Here is a 25,511-nt window from a genome sequence, read left to right on the forward strand (position 1 = left end):
AGAGCTGGTAGATTGTAGTTCATAGTGCTGTTGAAATACAACTCCTGTTTAAAGAGTTGGGGCCCAATGAGGTAGGCTTGTTTGTTTCTTAAATGTTAACCTTTACATTTGCTTAATCTTAAAAGATTTTTTAAAAGAGACAGCTTGTATATTAGAAATTATACATGCACATAAAACAATGTGTTAATTACTGGTGTCAAATTTCTGATTGGAGTTGAAGTTCTTTTATTGTTGGTAAAATGATCAGACACTTCATCATCAGCTCTCTTCATTTTTCTCTTCCTCTTCTCTGTTTTCTGTTTTAGTTGCTGATATGTGTTCAAGATGAGTGGGATGGGAGAAAATACCTCTGACCCCTCCAGGGCAGAGACAAGAAAGCGCAAGGAATGTCCTGACCAACTTGGACCCAGGTTAGATTCTTGCTGAGAAAAGGAATCATCAGTATTGTCTATTAAAGCCACAGGAGTGCTTCTTTGTTATTTTAGCATTTATTTTACTCCTGATTCAAATATTGTGTTGGTTTTTCTCTTTAACAATTAAATCTTTGAATATATACTTACTTACATTTTGAATATGCAAATCAGTTACAGATTGTATTCTTTACAAAAAGAGGAAAGCTGTAAACTTCTGATATCTTTTGACTCTTAGAGTCAATTTATTTAATAATTCTGAGTTTTTCACACCTTTTCTGTTAGATTACACAGCATTTTAACAAGAAGATCCTATAGTAAAAAGATGTGCTGTTAATTTTATAATGGGTTTTATTTTTTGTTGTTTTATTTTTAATGACATAAAATGTTAAACCCATGTACTTCTGAGTTGAGAACAAAGAATGTGACTCTTTAGTGAATAAAACAAACAATTTTAAAGCAGATTTCATCTCATATATTATGGGTGGAAGTGTGAATTGCTATAACGCCCATGTAGGGTAGTTTGGCAGTATCAAAATTATAAATGCATATCCTGTTTGAACTAGCCATTCCACTTTTAGGAACTTTCCTGTTACATACTTTCATACATACAAAATGATGTGTATATGAGGTTACTCAAATTGCAAAAGATTTGGAAAAACCTAAATGTCTGTTAAACAGTGTGGTACATCTAGAACCTGGAACACAGTGCAGCTGGGATAAAGATGAGGACGCTCTTTATGGGTTCATATGAAAAAAAAATCAATCTTAAGAATATTGTTACAGATGAAAAGCAAGGTTTAGAAAATGTTTATGGAATACTACCATTAGTATAAACAAGGAAGAAAAAAAGAATCTATTGTTTTAGGATAATCAAGAAACAGTAATTGTTGCTACCTGTTTCGGTGGATGAGAACTAGGCAAATAATTCTCATCAAAAGTAGAAGAGAGACTTTTCACTTTTTCGATGTTTTAAATCATGTAAATAATTTTAAGAATTAAATAAAAACAACACCTTCTTTCTACCTAATGGACAATAAAAACATCAGACATGAAATAGTAGGGAAGAGGGCTAGGAAAAGTCATCAAGAGAGGCAGAGCAGGAGAAAGGGCAAAACACCAATATTTTATATTCCCTTTTCCCCTTCTAGTTGCCAAGCAAAACATCAAGCCCATTAAATCTCCACTCTCCACATCCCAGCCCCCAGCTCCTCTAGGTTCCCTAGTACTTCCTGGTAAACCACAAACTTCTGTCTGTCAGATTGCCTTTAATAGTCAGGACCCTACCTGGGGAGGCAGTGGGAGAAAATGGGAACTGTTCCAGCTGTGGGCTGTAGTGGTGGGTCTCTGAGCCCTCCCTCTGGGGCACTGAGGGGTCTTTTGAACACAACTCCCCTTTCTCACCTATTTGTCATTTATTTCTTACCTTGTGTGAGGGCGGGAGGGCATGAGTGGAGGGGGCCAGAATGGGAACTGGGCTATTCTAAGCATTCCAGCAACTCTTTCCCTTTAGCTGTAAGAACGGAAGCTACGGGTAAAAATGAGACTTAGTAAAAAACACAAATTCTGAATTACTCTGCCAGTAATTCGTGGGGTGATCTTGAACAAATTGTGTAAACACTATAAAATAGAGACATTGTATTATATTATGTATTACTTCATGAAAATCAGACATATTTAGAGACGAATATATGAAAGTATTGTGAATCCAGAAATTTTTAAATTAATATTATATACAAATAATTATATATAAAAATACAGAAAGCTGCTACATTAAGCAACTTGCTTTTCTTCCTTATTGTACTGTTTGAATGTCATTTAATGGGCCCCCCTTTGCGCTTGAGAAAATAATTGTATGCTGTTATTTTGAAAAGGAACTTTTGAGTTTACTATTTTGTCACATTCTAATGAGAAGATTTTACCTCTTTCGATATTTTTCCATTCCATTAACTTTTTAAACTTTAGTTGAAATTGGACTGTTTGTTTATATTTTGCATGTCATTCAGCTTGGACAGTTAACATATTTCCTGGGTCAGTTTCGCTTTTGTTTCTAGCTGTGTTGTGACTTTTTGCATTACCTAAAAAGGCTGTTTGGTTTGCTTACTAACATTCTGAAGAAGTCTATAAAATTATAAATATCTGGTTTTATTTTTTATGTTTTACCAAAAATTATTGAAATTTATTCCTATTATAACTGGATTAACTTCGCTCCTTTTACTAATCTTAAATAAAATTTAAAATATAACCTCCTTTACCTTTTTTTATTTGTCAATTAATTTGATGCCCACTTGTTTCAAGTACTGCACTAAGCACAGTGGTGAGCACAGTCCTGGTCACCGTGAAGCGGACAGTCCAGTGGGAGATGCCAAACACATTGAACAGATAGTTTCATTACAAACTGGGCTTAGGTTGATTTTTTTTTTTTTTTAACATGAAAAACACTTTTGGAAAATTGTGTTTTCCCCCCCAAGGTATTTCTGCGTTGATATAGGTAACTTTTGTTTGCTATCTTTGTATTAAACTTGTTTAACACATTCATTTTTTTCGCAATAGCTCTTTTTCAAATACATCATAAAAAAATGTGTTTCTTCTTTTAAGCCCCAAAAGGAACACTGAAAAACGTAATCGTGAACAGGAAAATAAATATATAGAAGAACTTGCAGAGCTGATTTTTGCAAATTTTAATGATATAGACAACTTTAACTTCAAACCTGACAAATGTGCAATCTTAAAAGAAACTGTGAAGCAAATTCGTCAGATCAAAGAACAAGGTAAGAGGACTGAATCAGTATTTTGAAGAGTTGAATTGGTTTCTGTTTTTCCCTGTGTGAGAAGTCCCTTCAGAGTCCCTTTAATCCATTTCTTATGCTTAAATTATTGATGAGGAAATGATGTCACAGTGTAAGATGAATGCAAGTATCACTTGCAGTGGTTTATAAATAGGCTTTGTATAAAATTCAGCCATTCCCTAAAGACAGACGAGACTGAGGTGAGTCAGGGTGATGGAACTTTTCATCTAGTAAACTCAATTAGGTGCCCACGATTCTTCACCCCACACCATGGCATTTTCAAGGCATACACAGCAAGTGACTGTCAAAAGTTGCAAGTAGGAGCCAGTTTGAGATGTAAACCAGAAGTAAGGAAGTGAAGCACCTCCTGTTTCAGCTAGTCAGCATATTTGATTAGTCTGAGCCTCAACTGGCCACACCACTAGATTAGAATTTCGTATCCTGAATGACAAGAGATTTGAAAGGCTCTAACCTCCAGTAAGAAATCCATCTGTGGCCGGGCACGGTGGCTCAAGCCTGTAATCCCAGCACTTTGGGAGGCCGAGACGGGCGGATCACGAGGTCAGGAGATCGAGACCATCCTGGCTAACACGGTGAAACCCCGTCTCTACTAAAAAATACAAAAAACTAGCCGGGCGATGTGGCGGCGCCTGTAGTCCCAGCTACCCGGGAGGCTGAGGCAGGAGAATGGCGTGAACCCGGGAGGCGGAGCTTGCAGTGAGCTGAGATCCGGCCATAGCACTCCAGCCTGGGTGACAGAGCGAGACTCCGTCTCAAAAAAAAAAAAAAAAAAAAAAAAAAAAAGAAATCCATCTGTGAATTCGAAACACAGAACGTGACAGTTCTCTTCCTATGGTTTTCTTTTTTTCTGAGATCATTTTATGATTCTTTTCTTTGATATTTTTGCCTACAGAAAAATATTAAGAAAATAATGTTTTTAAGAACACATTTGACTTTGTGGTGCCAAAAATAAATCTTTATTCGGCATGTATGAACAATATCTTGGTGCCCAGGGCCGATATATGCTCTTCAAGTATCTGCATACTGCTTTCCTTCAGGCCTGGGGAGATTATTATATTTTGTAATCTGGTGTTTTTTTGTTTTTTTGAGATGGAGTCTCACTCTGTCGCCCAGGCTAGAGTGCAGTGGTGTGATCCTCAACTCACTGCAACCTCTGCTTCCTGGGTTCAAGCGATTCTCCTGCCTCAGCCTCCCGAGTAGCTGGGATTACAGGTGCCTGCCACCATGCCCTGCTAATTTTTTAGTATTTTTAGTAAAAACAGGGTTTCACCGTGTTTGCCAGGCTGGCCTCGAACTCCTGACCTCAAGCAACCCTCCTGCCTTGGCCTCCCAAAGGGCTGGGATTACAGGCGTGAGCCACTGCGCCTGACCTGTAATCTGTTTTTGAGTGCATCCTCTTAGAGTTCAAATTTTTTAAATCTGCCTTTTATATAATATTCAAAAAAGACGTATTTTGTTAAAATAATACGTCTTTGTCTTTATAATACATGAGTCTGAAACTAACTGCTCTTACCTGTCACAAAATGCTAGCTACCTATTAGCATATTATCTTAGCGTTTTCCATTTTCATACATATATTGTTGAGCTAAATTCTGTATAAAACAGTTTTACAAGTATAGTTCTATCTTCTAAAAACATAAAAATATACATATAGCATCCGCAACACAGTTTCTAACACCAGCCCTCTCTGCAAATCAGTCTTTATTTCCTGATTTCTCCATGACATTTAACATCCAGTAGACCAGTGCCCATTTCGGTCCCCTTCATCACTCATCTTTCTTTTCCCTTTGGGGTTCACTAGTTATCGAAAATTCAGTTTAAACCTCAATTTTGTATCTTCATATTTTGGTTGCTGCAAAGGGGTAAAATAATATTCCTAGAACTCTTAGGAGAAATAATTGGTTAAAGTTATTAACCAGTGCCTTGAAGTTGCTGTGTTTCTAGTTGCTGGTATCATTACAGTAAAGAAATCATTAAGCTTCTTGTTTTAGGTTTCTAAGGATTATGAATGATTCAGTTTTGAGAACATTGCATGTTTAGGTAGTACTTCTACATTTCAAAACAATTATATATATAAACCACAATGAAGGTCTTGCACAAGTTTTTAAAGTTTGCAAAACCTTGGTAATTCCCCCTTCAAACCATAAAACACGTTCAGATGTGTCACGCTGGGACTGCGCCATACCTTAATCGTAGTTATAATCATAAGGCTGCATACCACAACCACCCAAGAAGCAGCAATAAACACCCTGTCACGTCTTATTCTTCTAAGAATGTTCCTGCTAATTTGAAAAGCAGCGTGTTCTGTAAAGGGAAGCAAAACTTAAATACCGAATGAAAAAATGAAAAGCATAAATGTACTTTTAAGTTCTCAACTACTCTGATATTTTCCAAATAGTCTTTGTCTAATAATTTGTTTTTTAAAAAGAGCAGAATTGGATCAGACAGGAGCTAGGTATGAATCCTGGTCCATTTAGGAGCTTTTTGAACCTGGGCAAATTATCTTATCTCTGAGACTCAGTTGCCTCATACAGAGTTTAGTGCTAACAACACCTAGGTCACATAGCTGTAGAAGATATTATGAGCCATGTAAATTCAGTAAACACCTGTCATAGTAAACATTTCAGTAGTTAGTTTTCATTCCTACTTAAGCAGAAAGGTGCTGTTTTTTCTTTTCTTTTCTTTTCTTTTCTTTTTTTTTTTTTTTTGAGATGGAGTCTCACTCTGTTGCCTAGGCTGGAATGCAGTGGCACGATCTCGATCTCACCCTACTGCAACCTCCACCTCCTGGGTTCAAGCAATTCTCCTGCCTCAGCCTCCCGAGTAGGTGGGATTACAGGCATGCACCACCATGCCCGGCTAATTTTTGTATTTTTAGTAGAGATGGGTTTTCACCATGTTGGCCAGGCTGGTCTCTAACTCCTGACCTCATGATCCGCCTGCCTTGGCCTCCCAAAGTGCTGGGATTACAGGGGTGAGCCACTGTGCCCAGCCTATCTGTAAGAAGTAAAAAAAATTTTCTGGTGCCAGAAAATCTGTGCAGCCCATGCATACCACTCCATCAGCAGCTCTATTTGGACCAGTTTGAATTTTCTCAGCATCTGGCAGCCAGTAAGAATAACACGTAAGTCAGGCCAAAGCCTTTCTCTCTAACTGTGTGTCTTCCCCAACCCCAACTGATCCCCTGACCAGTCAGCATAAATAAAATCCAACTACCATCTTTACACCATTATCCAGACTTAATTTGTATTTCAGTCATAGTTGTCAGCATGAATAAAATGCATTTGGGAGCTCAGGAGAACAGGCCTGTAGACACATGCAATAAACCTGCATATTTATCCCAGAGAAGTTAAACTGGGTTGCATGAGGGGCCATACTAAAGAATACACAATGAGGAAAGCTGGGCTCATCTTTATGGAACCCTGCTCCAGTGTCAGAAGCTATGGCGTGTCTGTCAGCCAGGCATGGAGGGCTCTTTCCCTCAAGTCGGTGCTCTTGTCAGTTACTCCTCAACTTTTATATGCTTTATAAATAAAGGGAGAGAAGGGAAAGATTTTTAAATGGCCTAAAGGATGGAAATTTGGAGGGGAAATTACCAGCTAGTTAAATTAATAAGCATTCTGTTGTACGTGGCGCTTTATGAGACCCATGTTTCATAAATGCTAGCCCTCTAAGAGCATTAACTGTGGAATGGACTTTGTAGAAACAGAGCAAGTACACACAAGAGTTTGATGCTAATAGTGTGACTGCCATCAAATAGAAAATTCCATACATGTTGGTGGGGTTTTTTGGCCCACATTCATAATCCTTAGTTATTAGCTAAGTTAGTTACTTAGTAATTAAGTTAGATCTTCTGTTGGCTAAATAATCTTGGAGAATTTTTAATACTAAGACTAAATAGTTCTTACTGTGTGTCAGGCAGTTTTTAAAGAGCTCAGATTTGATAACCTATTTAGTGCTCAAAACAAACCATGGAATAGGTGCATTGTTTTCCCCCTTGGCAGGAGCAGAACCTGAGACACAGAGTGGTTAAGTAGCCTGGCAAAGTCACACAGCCATTAAGCGAAGGAATAGGGCAGTCTGGGTCTGGAATCTGCACCGTCATTGCAGCTTTCTGATACTAAACTAGGATATTGCTTTATATTTGGTATGATGGTCATAAATGTTTAGAACTTCTGTCTTCTATAACTGAGAAACAGGAGTCATGGAAACAGATAGCAAATAACCATTTTTCCTAACTGGGAGGCTAATATTGCTTCTATTCCACAGAAAAATAGTAAGCACAGGCATACCTCAGAGATACCACAGGTTCAGTTCCAGACCCGCACCATAAAGCGAATATAAAATAAAGCAAGTGACATGAATTTTTTGGTTTCCCAGGGTGTATAAAGGTTATACTTCACTATACTGTAGTCTTTCAAGTGCACAACGCTATTACTTCTTTAAAAAAGTAATATATCTTAATTTAAAAATACCTTAATGCTAAAAAGTGCTAACAAGCATATGAGCCTCATCAACAAGTTCTAATCTCTTGCCAGTAGGAGGGTCTTGCCTCAATGTTGATGGCTGCTGACTGATCAGGGTAGGAGTTGCTAAAGGCTGGGGTGGCTATAACGATTTTTTAAAATAAGATAACAATGAAATTTGCCACACTGATGGACTCTTACTTTCATGAAAGATTTGTCTGTACCATGCAATGCTGTTTGATGGCCTTATACCCTCAGTAGAACTTTCAAAATTGGAATCAGTCCTCTCAAACCCTATTCCTGCCTTATCAACTAAGTTTATGGAATATTCTAAATCCTTTGTTGTCATTTCAACAGTGTTCACAGCATCTTTACCAGGAGTTGATTCCATCTCAAGAAACCATTTTCTTTGCTTATCCACAAAAAGCAGCTCCTCGTTTGTTCAAGTTTCATCATGAGATTGCAGCAATCCAGTCACATCTCAGGCTCCACTTCTAATTCCAGTTCTCTTGTTATTTCCACTGCATCTAGAGTTACTTCCTCCACTGAAGTCAGGAATCCCTTCAAGTCATCCATGAGGGTTGGAATCAGCTTCTTCTAAATTCCTGTTCATGTTGATATTTTGACCTCCTCCCATGAATCGTGAATGTTCTTCATGGCATCTAGAATGGTGATTCCTTTCCAGAATGTTTTTCTTTGTACTTTGCCCAGATATATCAGAAGAACCACTGTCTGTGGCAGTACACCTTGAAACATGGCTACAGTATAGATATTGTGTTAGCAGGCATGAAAACAAACATTTTTGGCCTTGTATGTCCTCATCACAGCTCTTGGGCGACTGGGTCCATTGCCAGTGAGCAGTAGTATTTTGAAAGGAATCTTTTTCTGAGCAGTATGTCTCAACAATGGGCTTAAAGTAGTCAGTAAACCATACTATAAACAAATGTGCTGACATTCAGGCTTTGTTATTTCAGAGCACAGGCAGAGCAGATTTAGCATCATTCTTATGAAGAACCCTAGGATTTTCAGAATGGGAAGTGAACATTTACTTCAACTTAAAGTCACCAGCTGCACCAGCCCCTTAACAGAAGAGTCAGTTTGTCCTTTCAAGCTTTGAAGTGAGCCATTGACTTCTCTCCTCTTAACTATGAAAGTCCTAGATGGCTGCTTCTTCCAATAGAAGGTTTTTTTGTCTACATTGAAAATCTATTGCTTCGTGTAACCACCTTCATTAATGATCTTAGCCAGATCTTCTGGATAACTTGCTACAGCTTCACATGCTGCTTCACCTTATATTTTTATGTTATGGAGAAAGATTTTTTCCTTAAACCTTATGAACTCGCCTTTGCTAGCTTTAAACTTTTCTTTTCTTCTGCATCTTCTCATAAAATTGAAAAGAGTCAGGGCCTTGCTCTGGATTAGGCTCTCATTTAAGGGAGTCTTGTGGCTGGCTTGATCTTCTGTCCAGACCACTGAAACTTTGTCCACACCACTGAAACTTTGTCCATATCAGCAAAAAGGCTATTTCACTTTCTTATTTTTATTTTATTTTAAGAGATGGGGTCTCACTGTGTGGCTCAGCCTGGTCTCAAACTCCTAAGCTCAAGAGATCCTCCCACTTGGCCTCCCAAAGTGCTGTGATTATAGGCATGAGTCACCACACCTGGCTGTTTCACTTTTTTATCGTTGATGCATTCACTGAAGTAGCACTATTCATTTTCAATTACTTTTCTTTTGTTGTTCTTCTTGTTTTTTTTTGTTTGTTTTGTTTTGAAGCGGAGTCAGGCTCTGTCACCTAGGCTGGAGGGCGCCATCTCAGTTCACTGCAACCTTCACCTCCCGGGTTCAAGCAATTCTTCTGCCTCGGCCCCCCAAGTAACTGGGATTACAGTGCCCACCACCATGCCTGGCTAATTTTTGTATTTTTAGTAGAGACAGGGTTTCACCGTGTTGGTCAGGCTGGTTTCAAACTCCTAACCTAAGGTGATCTACCTGCCTTGGCCTCCCAGAGTGCTGGGATTACAGGTGTGAGCCACCACACCCCACTGATACTGCAATTTTTCATGAAGATAAACTATTTTTCCACTGAACTACATATAATTCATTTTCGCACATTTTCATGTGGCTTAATGGCTTATATTGTTAATGAAATCCTTAAAATTAGTGAACAGGGATGGAATTTCTATTCTCATTTCCTCCTAGGATCCCCTTATTTTATTTCTTAAGTACATGGAAGTTTTTTGTTTCACAGCTTTCAGATAAAGAGGATTTAATAATTGAATGTGTTCTAATGCTTTAGGATTTATGACGTGAGTTCTCACTTCAAGACCCAAGCTGGCTATCACACTCTAATACAAAGTAGACATCCCTTGTTTTCTTGATCACCTTGTACTCGTATGAAAAGAAATTAATTCTGTCATTGATGTATGACCCTAATCATACATCAATACGGTATGTATTGCTTTTATCCAAGAGTAAATATTCATTCAATAAATTTTTTATTGAGTATATACTATATATAAGGCATATGGTTATTTGCCAGGGGAAATCCAGCAGTCAATAAGTACATGATTCTTTTTCTTGGAGCTTTCACTCATTCGGGGGAAAATCGGCTTTCAGAAAACTAGCTATGGAACTGTACGGGACAATGGAAAGGAAGGTGATTATTGAAGAAGCTGGCACAGGCTTTTAGGAGGACAATAAACTTGAACTGGGTCTTGCTGTAAAAGTAAGATTTTAATAGGTAAAAAAGTAGGGGCTGGCATGAGGAGAGGCACTCCACACAGAAAATAGAAGAGCCTGAGTGCTCAGTGACTTGTGGGGTATGCCCGGTCAGACTGTAGAATAAGATATATGGAAGCACTTGGTTGGATTTGAGGCTGTAAAGGGCAGGTCAGAGCTAGATAGGAGAGTACTAAGCCCAGTACAGTAAGCAATATTGGAATTTGGAGAAAGTAACATTAAATGAGAGACCTCTAACTATCTTCAGCAGAGTTAGCTTGAAGTCATCTACCATTATATCTAGACTCTAGAGATACTCTATACTTGAAATGGGAGATATTTGGATTTTTTAAATTCTAAATCTAGAGGGGGAGAGGTGCATAACTAATAAAGCAACAAGAAAAAATGAAGTTAAAATATGCTAGAAAACTATAAAATTTCTCATTCATCTATAAGAAGGAATAAATGTTGTTTTATAAATAAGCTTTCATTTAGTTTTATAATTTAAATAGACTTAGAGGGAGCAGGAGGAAATGAAGAGGGGGAATGACAGAGGTGAAAGACAGTGAGAGAGACTCAGAATGACAGAGAGCTGGACAGAGACAGAAGAAGATGGAAAGTATACTCGAAAGTACCCATGTGCAAGTTCAAACACTAAGATAGAGAAATTCTTAAATGTAATATCTTAGTTTATAGTTCCTTATGACATTGTCACTAATGACTTAATGCAGAGTCATATTGTGACCCTGTGGGCACATTTGTAGATAAGAGCCCTTGGGCTGAGCCCACTAGCTGCCAGTCCTTACCTTCTGTCCTACTCCCATCCCAGCTTTAGTGAAGAGCGCCCACATGTTTCCTGGCTGCTCATCCCTCCCCTGTACTTGTCAAAGGGTCGGGGAGGTGAATCAGTATGCTACCTGCTCCTACCACTTTGATTGCTGGGGCATAGAAATTGTATCTGCCATTGTGCCCAGGGGGGTAATACTGGGCCATTCCTCCACAAGAATCTGCTAAAGGTACTCCTTAAGATCCTCCTTGAGGGAGCCAGGTTGATCATTCGTCCTGACTTCAGTGACTGCTAGCAGAGTCTATGACAGTCCAAAAGAAGAACCCTCACCATAGAAGACTAGTTCTTCTATGATTTGTCTCCAGTCCTGCCATATTCTCCCTTGCTCCAACCCGCAACCTCCTTGCACTTGCATCTCCTCCCCATGACATACAGTGGCTCAGGCTCTCATGTTATGGTTTCCTCCTGGGTCTTCTGTCTGGGAATGCCTCTTTTCTTTTTCCCTCTCAGCTGGTTGACATCTGCTAATCTTTAATAGGCCATCAGAATGTAGTATCACAGCTGTTCTGCATTTGTAGTGGATAGTGACAGGGAATCTGGGTGAATGATAATAGAGGGTCCAGTGGCAAGGGGGCTTCACCAAGACCCCGGGTCTGACCAGTTTGGCATACTACTATATTCTTGTGGCTCATTTCATCAGTATGTGTACCCAAAGCCCATTACCCTACACTGTTTCTTGTTGCTGACACATACTTGTGCTTTTTTGCTTTTGTGTCATTATTCGTATTCTTTCCTCCCTATCCAAAATACTGCTTTTCCTGTTTCTGTCTATTCCCATTACATTCCTGCTGTTCATTCTTCAAGGCCCATCTCAAACACTGCTTTTTTCACAAAACACTTTCTAATCTCCAAACAAATATGAATTCATCTCCTTTCACATTTCTTGTACTGTCTGCTCTTACTTTGTTTAGTGTTTGTTTAGTGTTTTAGGTACTTCACTTTTTCTTCACCCATTGAATGACAGATTTCTTGATGGCAGAGGTTGTATTGTCTACCTAACTCTTGGACCTGCAGCAGTTCTTTTTTTGAGACAAGGTCTCACTCTGTCTTCCAGGCTGCAGTGCAATGGTGCAATCTCTGCTCACTGCAACCTCTGCCTCCCAGGTTCAAGCAATTCTTGTGCCTCAGCCTCCTGAGTAGCTGGGATTATAGGCGTGCACCACTACAGGCATGCACCACCACACCTGGCTACTTTTTGTATTTTTAATAGAGATGGGGTTTCGCCATGTTGCCCAGGCTGGTCTCGAACTCCTGAGCTCAGGTGATCTGCCTGCCTTGGCCTCCCAAAGTGCCGGGATTACAGGTGTGAGCCACGGCACCCAGCCACCTGCAGCGGTTTTGAGTACGGTGTTTGTTCTTAGTTTATTTAAAATAAATATTTGTTGGATTTTTCTGATACCTGGTGTTTATTCAGCCTCGTGTAATGGTTTTATATCAGGAGAAAATACTGCCCTAAATTTAAGAATATAATATTTGTATTCTAGTAATTGAGTGAATACATTCCCCCATTCTTGCACAAGGATTACAGATTACAACCTCTCTTGTGACAAATATTATTTACAATATTTTTGTTTGCCTCCTGAAAGTACATTAACATCTTTATAAAACAATGGGTGAACTTTTAACTCTTAGATTCTGATAAGTGTAGCTGGAGCCCTGTTTGTTTTTGTAAGGATGAAGAATCCTCACAGCTTGTCGACTAAAATATATTTTGAAGTCCTATTCGCCAGGCATGGTGGCTCATGCCTGTAATCCCAGCACTTTTGGAGGCCGAGGAGGGCAGATCACTTGAGGTCAGGAGTTCGAGACCATCCTGGCCAACATGGTGAAACCCCGTCTCTTCAAAAATACAAAAATTAGCCAGGTGTGGTGGCACACGCCTGTAATCCCAGCTACTCAGGAGGCTGAGGCAGGAGAATCGCTTGAACCCGGGAAGCAGAGGTTGTGGTGAGCCAAGATTGCACCACTGCACTCGTGGGAGATAGAGTGAGACCTCGTCTTAAAAAAAAAAAGGAATTCTATGAAAACAAGTATTTTATAATGTTTTATTAGGAACTTTAATTACCATGGAATATTTTCTCTAATGTTTTAAATAGACATATTGTTTTAGACTAGAATATATAATATAGAAAGCAAATTCACATTTTGTGTTAGTGCTGTGCAGATATTAGATATATTGGTTTTGGAATAGCTCATATGTAAGAATTTGCCAGGTACATTTAAATTTCTGTGAGCTGATGTTTACATTTAATTCATTCTTTTAGTTTGAAGAATGATGCCAATTTTTGAGAAATGAATTAAATATTTGTGCTGTGGTAGGGAGAAGAGTTTAAACATAGAAATAAACAAAAGATATAAGAGCACAAATACCACTATTTATTATTGTCATTCACTGGTTAGCTTAGGTTTAAAGTATGTTTTTCTGTTTCTTTCTTTCTTATTTCTTTTTTTTTTTTAGATGAGGTCTTGCAGTGTTACCTGAGTTTGATTCAAACTTCTGAGTTCAAGTGATCCTCCCACCTCAGCTACTTAAGTAGCTGGGATTATAGTAAAGTACATTTTTCATGGGTGTTTGTTTTGGGTTTGTTTTTTTTTTTTTTTAAAGAAATCAATAAGAACGGTCCTATTTTTTAAATCTGTTGTACTGGTAGAAGAAGGGAGAGGGAACTATGACTATTTTTATGGACTTCAGACTTAAGTATTTTCAAACTGATATGGATTATACAGTAATAAATTACACAGGCAACTATTTTCTTTTTCCTTTTCTTTTCTTTTTTTGTTTTTTTGAGATAGAGACTTGGTCTGTCGCCAAGCTGGAGTGCAGTGGTGCAGTCTTGGCTCACTACAACCTCCGCCTCCCAGGTTCAAGTGATTCTTCTGCATCAGCCTCCTGATTAGCTGGGACTACAGGCGCATGTCATCATGCCCAGCTAATTTTTGTATTTTTAGTAGAGACAGGGTTTCACCATGTTAGCCAGAATGGTCTCGATCTTTTGACCTCGTGATCCACCCACCTTGGCCTCCCAAAATGCTGGGATTACAGGCGTGAGCCACCACTTGATCTCTTGACCTCGTGATCTGCCCACCTCAGCCTTCCAAAGTGCTGGGATTATAGGCATGAGCTACGGCGCCCAGCCCTTGCAACTGTTTTCATTGGTCCTTCCAAGGAGACTTTTTTGGTTGGTGAATTTGTGGGTGGGGCAGTAAATAAACACATAAAATAAATTGACTCTTACCAATTTTTAGGTGTAAATTACAGTATTGTTAACTATATGCATGTTGTTGTACAATGGATCTCTAGAACTTCATCTTGCATGACACCTCAGGTGATCCTCCCACCTCAGCTTCCCAGAGTGCTGGAATTACAGGCGTGAGCCACTGCGCCTCACCCCTTTCTACTTTTGAGCTGTACCACATTCATCTTCACTCACTGACTTTTCTTCCTCATCTAAACTTTGGCCGTTCTTTGTTCCCAAATAAAATTCCCTCTTTAATGAATTTTAACTATTGCTTATATCTGTGCTGACTGTCAAGGTAAATCTCTGCCCTTGACCTTTCCCTCATCTTTCATTGCACAGATACTCGGTGAATCCCTCCCCACAGCCCCCAGCTTACAGTTTCACTGTCCGTCCAGATTGCCAGCTACCGTTAGACATCCATGGGGTGTTCCACAGGTGCCTTAAATTGATAATATCTCAAACCAAACCCATTTTCTCCTCTGCCTTCTGAAAAGACTGCCTCATCCTTTTTCCTGTGCCCTATCTCAGTGTGTGTAACCAGCATGCGCTGATCGCCTGTTTTGTCCTTACCGAGACTAGAAACCTCAGTTCCAGCCACCTTCTCTTTTACCTCTTCCTTCCCCACACTCAGCCAGTTAAGTCAGTTCTGTCAGTTCCTCACCATATTCTGTGATATATAACCCTTTTTCCCATGTTTATTTTCAGCACTCTAATTTAAGACATCTTTTCTCACCTTAACTCATCTCTGCTTCTTTACCTTCTATAATCCATCCCCACTGCTATCACCATTAACTTTCTAAAAATATATTGGCTATGTAACTCCTGAGCTTCCAGTGAGTCTCCCTGCCTGCAGGATGAAGGAAAATGCCTTCCCATGGTTTTCAAGGCCCCTTGTCGGCTGGTCCCAGTGTACTTTCGGGGCTTTCTCCTGTTTTTAGCCATCGTACTTCTAGGCAGACCTCCAGCTTTAATTAATCTTTAACTTATAACTGCACAGCTTGTGTGCCACTTTTAGATCAAATATATACATCATTTTGGCTTGTAGTATAGTTTAAACTGAAAACAACAACAACAAAACACAAAAAACTCCCTATTACCATGACAGCTCTTTTGTGGAGGAACGTTATCTTAATAATTTTTAGACCCTTTTACCTGTCTTGTACATAAGAGATACTTAATAAGCATTCATATGAAATGAACAAAAAGCCAGGTGCCATGACTTACACCTATTATTCCAACACTTTGGGAGGCCAAGGCAGGAGGATCACTTGAGGCCAGGAGTTTGAGACCAGCCTGGGCAACATAGTGAGATCCTGTCCCTACAAAAAATGTTAAAAATTAGCTGGGCATGGTGGTTTGTGCCTGTAGTCCTAGCTACTCAAGAGGCTGAGCTAGGAGGATCACTTGAGCCACTGCACTCTAGCCTGGGTGACAGAGCAAGGCCTTGTCTTTTAAAAAAAAAAAAAAAAAAAAAAAAAAAAAAAAAAATGCTTTCAGAGAAAATGGGAAAGCAACAAGAAATCCAAGGTTTTCTTCAGCTGCTTTAAGAAGGTATGAATAGGCCGGGCGTGGGGGCTCAAGCCTGTAATCCCAGCACTTTGGGAGGCCGAGACGGGTGGATCACGAGGTCAGGAGATCAAGACCATCCTGGCTAACACGGTGAAACCCCATCTCTACTAAAAAATACAAAAAACTAGCCGGGCGAGGTGGCGGGCGCCTGTAATCCCAGCTACTCGGGGGGCTGAGGCAGAAGAATGGCGTGAACCTGGGAGGCGGAGTTTGCAGTGAGCTGATGGCGTGAACCTGGGAGGTGGAGTTTGCAGTGAGCTGAGATCCGGCCACTGCACTCTAGCCTGGGCGACAGAGCCAGACTCCGTCTCAAAAAATAAAAGAAGGTATGAATACAATAATGAACAAAAACACATTTAAGGACTTTCATTAACTACTGTGTTAGTTTAAAATAAATTCCAATGATATGGTCTGGAAATGACCAGGGAACATGCCATAATTATACTTAAACATGGTGATTTCTTATTAATTCATATTTACATTCAGGACACATTTGCCAGATATCTTCTATGTTCAAATGCTGTGCTAGCCATCAGGAATATAAAGAGCTATAAAGCACTGTCCCTTTCGTCATGGGGCTCTCAGGCTGTACAGACAACAAAGAAATTGATAAAGCTTTTTTGGAATAGCTGCTCCTCAGCATATGTCCCTCACCCTCCCTGACTTAGGAACCCACCCTTGAGGGAGGCCTGTGGGGTTCCAGCTTGGCCTGTACCTGCATTTAGTAGGTAATAAAGCTGATACCTGGATCTAAGAAAAAGAAGAAGTAATGATAGCAAATTAGTAAGTACTATGATTGATTGATTGATTGATTGATAGGTTGATGTAGGTATGTAGTGATATTAAGGAAAGTGGGATAAGAGAAGGTAGGAAGTAAAGTGTTTTTTGATCTCCAAGAATATATTGAAGTTCACCATATGGGTAATGTTTAAATAAAGTCTGATACTAAGAACCAAAATTCCTTGTATCCAGGGCTAATTAACTATACTTTTTTCTTTAGCAGTGTTAAGAGAATGTCATGTAAATACATTCATACATACTGTTTTCAGCTACCTCCTCATCCCAGGTAGACGCCCACTGCTTTCTACACTCTGTCCATAGAATATGTCTGTGAGACTGCTTCAGGATTGGAATTATTGCCTATGTTTCATAGATAAGGAAACTTACACACAAAAACAGTATTTAGGTTGAGGTCTTAAAACTAGTCAGTGACAAACTAGAACCTAAAGCGCATTCTGGTTATTGTGCAGCCTGTGATCTTTCTACCTCTGCATTCCATTACCTACCTGAGAATGGTTGTCATGTCTTCAACTTTGCCTTTGTTTATTAAGACAGAAAATGTTGTTCCACAGAGAAATTCCAAAAGCAACACATTCAAAATAAAAATAAAGATTTGTAATAGTTATTGCTGTGTCTTTAGAGATAATTTTTTTAGAGGTAGTTTTAACACATATTGTTCAGAAAAGAGATTTTGATAATTTGAGTTAGATGTGGTTTCATTAAATACCTTAAATCTTAATGGAGGCTGTAGTCAAGGCATCTGAGGCATTATAGGTTAAGGAAGCACTATAGCAAACACCACCTTTAGGTCATAACTGTCTCTAACCCAGGGTCCTGTATGTTCTGCACACCTCAGCATTTCTAAGCAGGCTTTCATCGCCGGTGTATATCCATTGAAGGTGAAGAGAAAAAAGGAAAGGTTATTTTATTATTATTATTATTTTTATTTTTGAGGCGGTCTAGCCCTGTTGCCCAGGCTGGAGTGCAATGTTGTGATCTCAGCTCACTGCAACCTCCGCCTCCCAGGTTCAAGTGATTCTCATGCTTCAGCCTCCCAAGTAGCTGGGATTACAGACGGGCACCACTATGCCTGGCTAATTTTTGTATCTTTAGTAGAGATGGGGTTTCACCATGTTGGCCAGGCTGGTCTCGAACTCCTGACCTCGTGATCTGCCCGCCTCGGCCTCCCAAAGTGCTGAGATTACAGGCATGAGCCACCGCGCCTGGCCAGGAAAGGTTATTATTATTATTCCTCCTCCAGATGCAAGAATTTCTCATGGCCATGAACACTGTCTGAATCCTGCTGCTCTATATTCAGAGCACTCATGGTTTTCTGTTGTCTTAAAAGCAACATAAAATATGGGGTTCAACGAGTGATGTTCCCTATAATGCTGTTCCTTCTGGGCCACTCGTCTCACAGGTGGCTGTAGTTTGGTGTGGTGTGGAACACAACAGATGTGACCACAAGGTGTTTGGGGTGGGAATGAATTGGTCTCTTTCCACTGAAAGGAATGTGGTGAAGCAGCTATTGGGAAGAAGGTTGTAAGCAGTGTAGCAGGATGAAATGGAACGTGGGATTTCTGTAGCCACCGGGGATCGTCAGATGAAACAGTGATTCCTATATAACCATTTATATTTAAGGGACTTGTAAATATCAGGAACTTTGGTCTAACAATCTGCTTGCAAAGATATAGAACATAAGATGTAATTAATATTACATTATTACAAGCCAAAAGCCAGGTGAATGACATAAAAATAAAATAAGTAAGTGAAAAATCTATATTGTACACTTTCAGAGGCAGAATTCCCTCTAGGCTGACAAAGCTTAAGCTTCAGGACCCCTTACTTGTATGGGCTCCTATATGCGCCAGGAGCTGTAGAGTGTTCTAGATAGGATGCCACGTTTCAATTAGGAAGCACTTCTTCAGAAGTATTTCAGATTATTATCTACAGAATTCTCAGAAGAAGAGGTTTGAATCTTCTTCAGCACTCTAGTGTTTGCAGCTCTTTTCTCATTCTATGTAAATACTCACTTTTATACTCAATTTTGTATTTTTAAAGAGACACCCCTCCCTCTAATTAAGCTTTGGGCCCTACAAAATGCGGATCTATCCTTATGTACTAGCAAAGTCTGTCACATATACTCTGTCAAAAGCAAAAGGGTCAGCCACCACAGTGAAATGAGAACTCACACATACAGAGTACTTACTTGGTGCCAGGTACTGCTCTTTCATACCTCATCTCATTTCAGCCTTGCAACACCCCCTGTAGGGTAAGTTGAGTTATTATCTCCATTTTACAGAAGAACCTAGGTTTGGGACTAGACTCTAAACTTCCCTAGAGTCACACAGCTAATAAGTGGTGGGACTAGCATTGAGGTCTAGATCTCTACCTAGCTCCAAAGCCACTGTCTCCCAGTGAAGTGGAAAGACAATTAAACCTGTTACCCAGCTGTTTACTCTTGGCTTTGTCTGCTGTTTGGAAGAAGGTTGTTAGGAGTCAGTTGGGTAAGCATGGTATCAGCTGTTACTTTAAACAGGTAGAGACACCGAGTTTACTAGGAAGAATATTTTTTGCAGATCCCTATTTCAAAAGATGATGCACACTTTGAAGGCAGGTCAGCTTTTCCTGTCAGGCAAAAAAAAAAAAAAAAGATGATAAAAGAGTCCAGAAAAATAGAAAGTTGCTCTCTAGACCAAAAAAGACTTCTTGGTATTTAACCAGAAAATTGGATACCAGGCTTTAGAACATTCATTTTGTGCCCCTATGTGAGCAGATGAGGAATTTTTCTGTCAGAGTGAATGTTCTATTGTCCATCATAAGATCTGTCCATCTTGTGCGATGTAACCTCTAGTAAACAACACTGGCCTTGTTAAGGTGTTCTCTCCCATTTTGGGAAGTATGTTGGGAGCAAAACAGACTTTGCTGATAGTGACTGTGACCACTGTGACCATTCATTGCATCATTGATCAAAAATGAAGGAATGGAATCTGAGGGCCAAGAGTGCTTAGCTATATACAAGACAATATGGAGTGTGTTTTAACTTGCGTTCTGGAAAAGAATGTAAAATCTGAACTTCCATCTAGAAAATGAATTTATTAGATTTCAAATATTTACACTTAAAATTTTAGATATGAAATTGTATCTTTGCCTGTGTTTCTCATTTCTGTTATTTTGTACAAAAGAAAACCCCGGCCGGGCGCGGTGGCTCAAGCCTGTAATCCCAGCACTCTGGGAGGCTGAGACGGGCGGATCACGAGGTCAGGAGATCGAGACCATCCTGGCTAACACGGTGAAACCCCGTCTCTACTAAAAAATACAAAAAACTAGCCGAGCGAGGTGGCGGGCGCCTGTAATCCCAGCTACTCGGGAGGCTGAGGCAGGAGAATGGCGTGAACCTGGGAGGTAGAGTTTGCAGTGAGCTGAGAACCGGCCACTGCACTCCAGCCCGGGCGACAGAGCGAGACTCCGTCTCAAAAAAAAAAAAAAAAAAAGAAAACCCCAATTCAATATAGTCACATAGAAAAAATACACAGCAGAGAAAAGTTGTTCATTTAAAACGGACTTGGATTCTGCTCTTCCAGTGTTAGAACCTTGATATCTGTAATAGATTTAGAGTCCTGTTGGAGCTGTCTTTTTTGGAAATAAGAAATTTTGTCTGTGGAAGAAGAGTAAAATAATTCCAATATCAGCGTGGTGCTGTTTCCCATACGTTCATCACTGAGATGCCTTTCCACTGCCAGTTAACACCAGATAGCGAACATTACAGAATTCTCAGGCCGTTTTGGAGAGCCTGTATCCTCTATTTCTTTAGGCCCGAAGTGGTTCTCAGAGCATTGGTGATCCCTTATTTAAGCCTGTCTACATTAGATAAGCATGTGCACACCACCATTCTGTAAGATTCCAAGTGGTGTATTTATTTTGTTATATCGGATGGGAGGAAACAGAAAAGGAAAGGAAGCAAGTTCTTTTGGGACTGACATGATTAAACTCAACTTCTTAAAAGCTTTTTTCTTCTGATAGACCATCTTCAATTTGTGGATCCTTTATGTCAGGGAAAAAAATTACACATAGTACATTTTATTTGGAATATTGTTAGATAGCTGAATTGTCAAAGATCAGAAGTTGTTACATATTTTTGTCTCTTAGATAATATGGAAGTATATATCTTGTGTGATTGCATTTGGGAGTCTTTTTTTTCTTCTTCCATGCTTTCTTAAGAAAGAAGGAGACCTTTTAACCTTTAAACCTTTTCTTTTTCTGAGATTTAACTGTAAGTTAATTGTTCAGAAAATCGTTGGTTTGATTTTCTATCAAACCAATGCAAATTTTGGTGATTAGACTATTGGACCAGCTCCATAAGGTCTGTTGTTAATCAATATTGCATCTAACTAGAGAAGTTCTTAATCTGTGCGGTGCATATCGCTTTGATGATGTAGTGATAAATAAGATAGTTCTTTTAGAAGCATTCCTAAATTTATTGTAACCTGTTCTTCCTGTTATATATCATTTTCAAGTATGATATTGTCCTATGGGTCTCCGTTTTCTTTTTTTCCTTTTGTTTTTTTGTTTGTTTGTTCGTTTTTGAGACAGAGTCTCGCTCTGTCGCCCAGGCCAGAGTGCAGTGGTGCAGTCTCGTCTCACTGCAACCTCTGCCTCCCGGGTTCAAGCAATTCTCCTGCCTCAGCCTCCTAACTGGGATTACAGGCATGTGCCACCATGCCCAGCTAATTTTCATATTTTTAGTAATGACGAGTTTTCACCATGTTGGTCAGGCTGATCTTGAACTCCTGACCTCGTGATCCACCTGCCTTGGCCTCCCAAAGTGTTGGGATTACAGGCGTGAGCCACTGCGCCTGGTCAGGTCTCCATTTTTATTGATGTTTAAAAGAGTCCTCGTACCCCAAAAGGTGGGAACCACTGACCCAATGTTTATTACAAGGAGGGACACTATAGAGGCTAATTGATCAACACATCCATGTATTTCTTGGGAAGATCTGGATTTCCAGAGAAGCCTGGAGTGTGGTTGCCTCTTCCTTCCTTTCTGCCCTGGTAGTGTTCTGGCTCCTCCCCTTCCAGGCCTCCACTGCCATGAAATACCAGCCAAGACTCTTAGGAGCAGAGGGGCAGGCCGTGGGTGGTGGGGTTGTCCAGTCACAGGCGCATGCACAGGCTGGAAGCCAGGAGCTACCAAGGGCTCAGGCTAGCAGAGTAACTCTTCTAAGACTGGCAAAGTTCCTTCCTTTACTTCATAAGTCACTTGCTTCCCATTCTGCTGTCTTCCTCTAGCCATCACTTTGTTTCTTTTTTTTTCCCCCTTCCTCTGGTGCACTGTAGCACAAAATTCAGATTTTTATGTACAGTTGTCCCTGAAGCAAATGCTCAACTCTTTGGGGACTAAGGATTGTTATTGCTAATAACAAAGTAAAATAAGGGAAAAGTCACAAACTTTCTGCAAATCTTAAAAACTACTAAATAGTATTCCAGATACAGATACAATTGGAAGTGTATTCTTTGAAATATAAGTAAAGCTTGGTTTCAACTCTCCATGTTGTCTTCAGTCTTTATTTTTTGTTTTTATTTTTGTTTTTTGAGACAGGTTCTCGCTCTCCCACCCAGGCTGGAGTGCAGTGACACGATCTCAGCTCACTGCAGCCTCTGCCTCCCAGGTTCAAGCAGTTCTCCTGCCTCAGCCTCCCAAGTAGCTGGGATTACAGGCGCCCTCCACCATGCCCAGCTAATTTTTGTATTTTTAGTAGAGATGGGGTTTTGCCATGTTGGCCAGGCTGGTCTCAAACTCCTAAGCTCAGGTGATCCACCTACCTCGGCCTCCCAAAGTGCTGGGATTACAGGCATGAGCCACCGTCCCTGGCCTTTTCAGTCTTTAGAAACCCCTCAGTTTATCTCTTTTAATCTCACAGGAGATTCTCATGGGTCCCTCTCACTTCTATAAAAACATATCCCACTTGTGTATGTCTCTTTCTCCCTCTCCCTCCCTCCCTCTTCTTCCTTTTCTTAGAGACAAAGGCTACTGTATAGGTAAATGATGGATCTTATATTACATGAAGAATTAATGTAAGGTTCATCTATTCAGGGGAAAACTCAGCCTCATTTTCTAGGAGCTCCCTATGCCAGAGAATATTCTAAGTTGGGGGGCTAGGAAATGTGGGTGAGGCCATGTGTGCAGCTTGAGGGGTGGATAGAAATCCACCCTGTCTCTCTTTTGACTGGCATTATTTCAGTACTGAAGGGAATGCATATTACCTGGCTAACCAGATGGACATTTGAGTTTTTGTTACTACTTTAGTGGCTTCAAAGTGATAGAACTTACATCTTTGATTTCTGTCTATTCATTATAGTAGTCACTCAGAATTGTAAGAATATACTCTCTGCCTATTCCTTGCCTATGGGACACAGACTATTTTCATATTTTTTTTAAAGTACACAAATGATGAGCAATTTAACTTTTTTTTGAAATGACCCCTGAAGTGAGAGTGGGAGAAGTCATTCATGATGAAGCTGAAAGTGTATGGACCTGGTGTCAGTGTTTGTAAAGACCTGCAGTATCAGATATTCTTATGTGGAAGTCATGTACCTACCAGCTTCTAAATTAGTTTTCTTGCTGTTATGTCCACCGCTTTTAGCTCCCTTACCAAAGGTATCCTCCACAGAATGATCCTTGACTTTTAGACTCCCATTGCCTTGATTTTTCTCATTTATAATGTAGTTATTTGAATGTTCATCTTCTTCCAACTTTTACTTTCTTTCTTTCTTTCTTTTTTTTTTGGAGACAGAGTCTCACTCCATCACTCAAGCGATCTCGACTCACTACAACCTCTGCCTCCTGGGTTCAAGTAATTATCCTGCCTCACCCTCCCAAGTAGCTGGGATTACAGGCGTCCACCACCACGCCCAGCTAAATTTTTTTTGTATTTTTAGTAGAGACACCATTTTGCCGTGTTGGCCAGGCTGGTCTCGAACTCCTTGTCATGTGATCCACCCGCCTCAGCCTCCCAAAATGCTGGGATTACAGGCATGAGCCACCACGCCCGGCCTTACTTTCCTTCTTATGAATAGTTGATTATAGTTATTCATCTGAAGAGCCCCTTAGATACTTTCATATACTCTACTAAACCCTCTCTTTTTTTGGAAATCAAGGTTTTTAATTGAGCTCCCAATCCATATTTGGATACATGAGAGCAAAGATCTAGACACCAATGAGTTTTAATTCCATTCTTGACTTAGTGACTCATAGTTTCTTTAGAAAGGACAGATAGTATAACTCCTCTTTGTATAGATGCTTTTGTAGTTCCATGCGTGTAGGTTTTTCTCCAAGACTACCACTTAACTGGGTTTAATTTTGAAAAATTAACAAATTTATTTTTATTCCTATAGGGTATGTTCTTAACCTGAATTTTTGAGACTTGTAAGTCTAATTTCCTTGGCAATTAGATTTATCCTGAGAGGATAATGTAAAAGATTATTAATCTTCACATTTTTATTTTTCAAAAATTTTTTCGAGCTGTTATACTTCAGAGAACTAATTAGGCCCTGTTAGCATCCTGAGGTGTGTGTATTGTTGCGGTGTGTTGATGGAAGTTTATTTTGAGTTATGTAATCAGCTTTGCTATGTTCATTCTCTGATGAAAGCATTCTTAGTGAAAATCTTAGATAATTACAGTCTTTCTTTATTCAGCTTCCAGATCAATGCTATTTCCTATACTCTCCAAACAAGTGTAGTCTTCTAGCTAAATAAAGAAAAACCTTTTTAATACTTATGAATTCACAAATTTCGAATTTTAATTTTTCTTTTGTTCATAAATCCCTAACACTTTAATCACGATAATCCACTAACCCCATTTCAGCACTTGGCTTAACCATGGCAGTGCACCCTAAGCCCTATAAAAGACAGAGCTTGTCTTTTTCGTCTTTGCATTTCCACCATCTAATATCACGTATTTTTTAAAAAGAAAACATAAACTACTTCTCTAAAACAAAATTACATATGAAAATTAGAGAGTAAAATTCCTTGTCCCATGTGCTTGAAGTTGATGCTGTACAGCCTGCTCAGCCCACTTGAGGGAAACTGTTTTCTCCAGAGTGTGGGTCACTTGGGTCTACGTGGTGTCTACATGGTCAGCAGTTGCATGGTCGATGGAGATACACAGATGAAAAACATAATTTCTGGTTCAGAGACTGGACAATCGAGGGAATTCTGAGGAGATCTAGATCAAATCAGACAATTTATATGATACAGTAAATGATATTATGGTCATGTTGTGGAAGCACAAAGGGTAAACAGCTTGGATCCCCTGAAATTCTGAGATTTCCTTGAGAAAATGGCATCTGCTGAACCAAGAAGGCCTGTCACTATCCAGTGAAGTCAGTGGCACCTAAGAGCCTAGCAATGCCACCTCAACCTGGCCAGCTCTGGTAGAGACACCCCAAATGAAGTGAAATTTAATGCATCGTGTTCCTTTGGCTGGGCGTGTCCCGAGGAAAAATAAATAGGTATTTCCCATCCATAAGACAAATAAGAAAGAAAAAGAAAAGAAAGAAAATGCAGCATTATTTTAATTTTTAAAAAAGAAACAATGTACCTTTGGTAAAGTATTCATGTTTTATTCCACTGAGAGTTAAATCAGTTTTATCATTGATAATTGAAGAAA

General features: G+C 39.7%; 1 protein-coding gene across 9 annotated transcripts in view; it reads left to right on the forward strand.

Annotated features, from left to right (window-relative positions):
* NCOA2 (nuclear receptor coactivator 2) overlaps window positions 1–25,511 on the forward strand; it is a 298,535-nt gene that overhangs the window by 191,976 nt on the left and 81,048 nt on the right. For all 9 annotated transcript variants that reach the window (XM_030937509.1, XM_030937516.1, XM_030937513.1 and 6 more), the window contains 2 exons: window positions 306–410; window positions 3,009–3,181. In XM_030937509.1, the coding sequence (XP_030793369.1) occupies window positions 325–410; window positions 3,009–3,181 (259 nt within the window). In that variant the 5' untranslated portion in view covers window positions 306–324. The remainder of the gene's footprint in view (window positions 1–305; window positions 411–3,008; window positions 3,182–25,511) is intronic.

The sequence above is a fragment of the Rhinopithecus roxellana genome, chromosome 9 (assembly GCF_007565055.1).
Source record: "Rhinopithecus roxellana isolate Shanxi Qingling chromosome 9, ASM756505v1, whole genome shotgun sequence".
In the NCBI taxonomy this organism is placed as follows: domain Eukaryota; kingdom Metazoa; phylum Chordata; class Mammalia; order Primates; family Cercopithecidae; genus Rhinopithecus; species Rhinopithecus roxellana.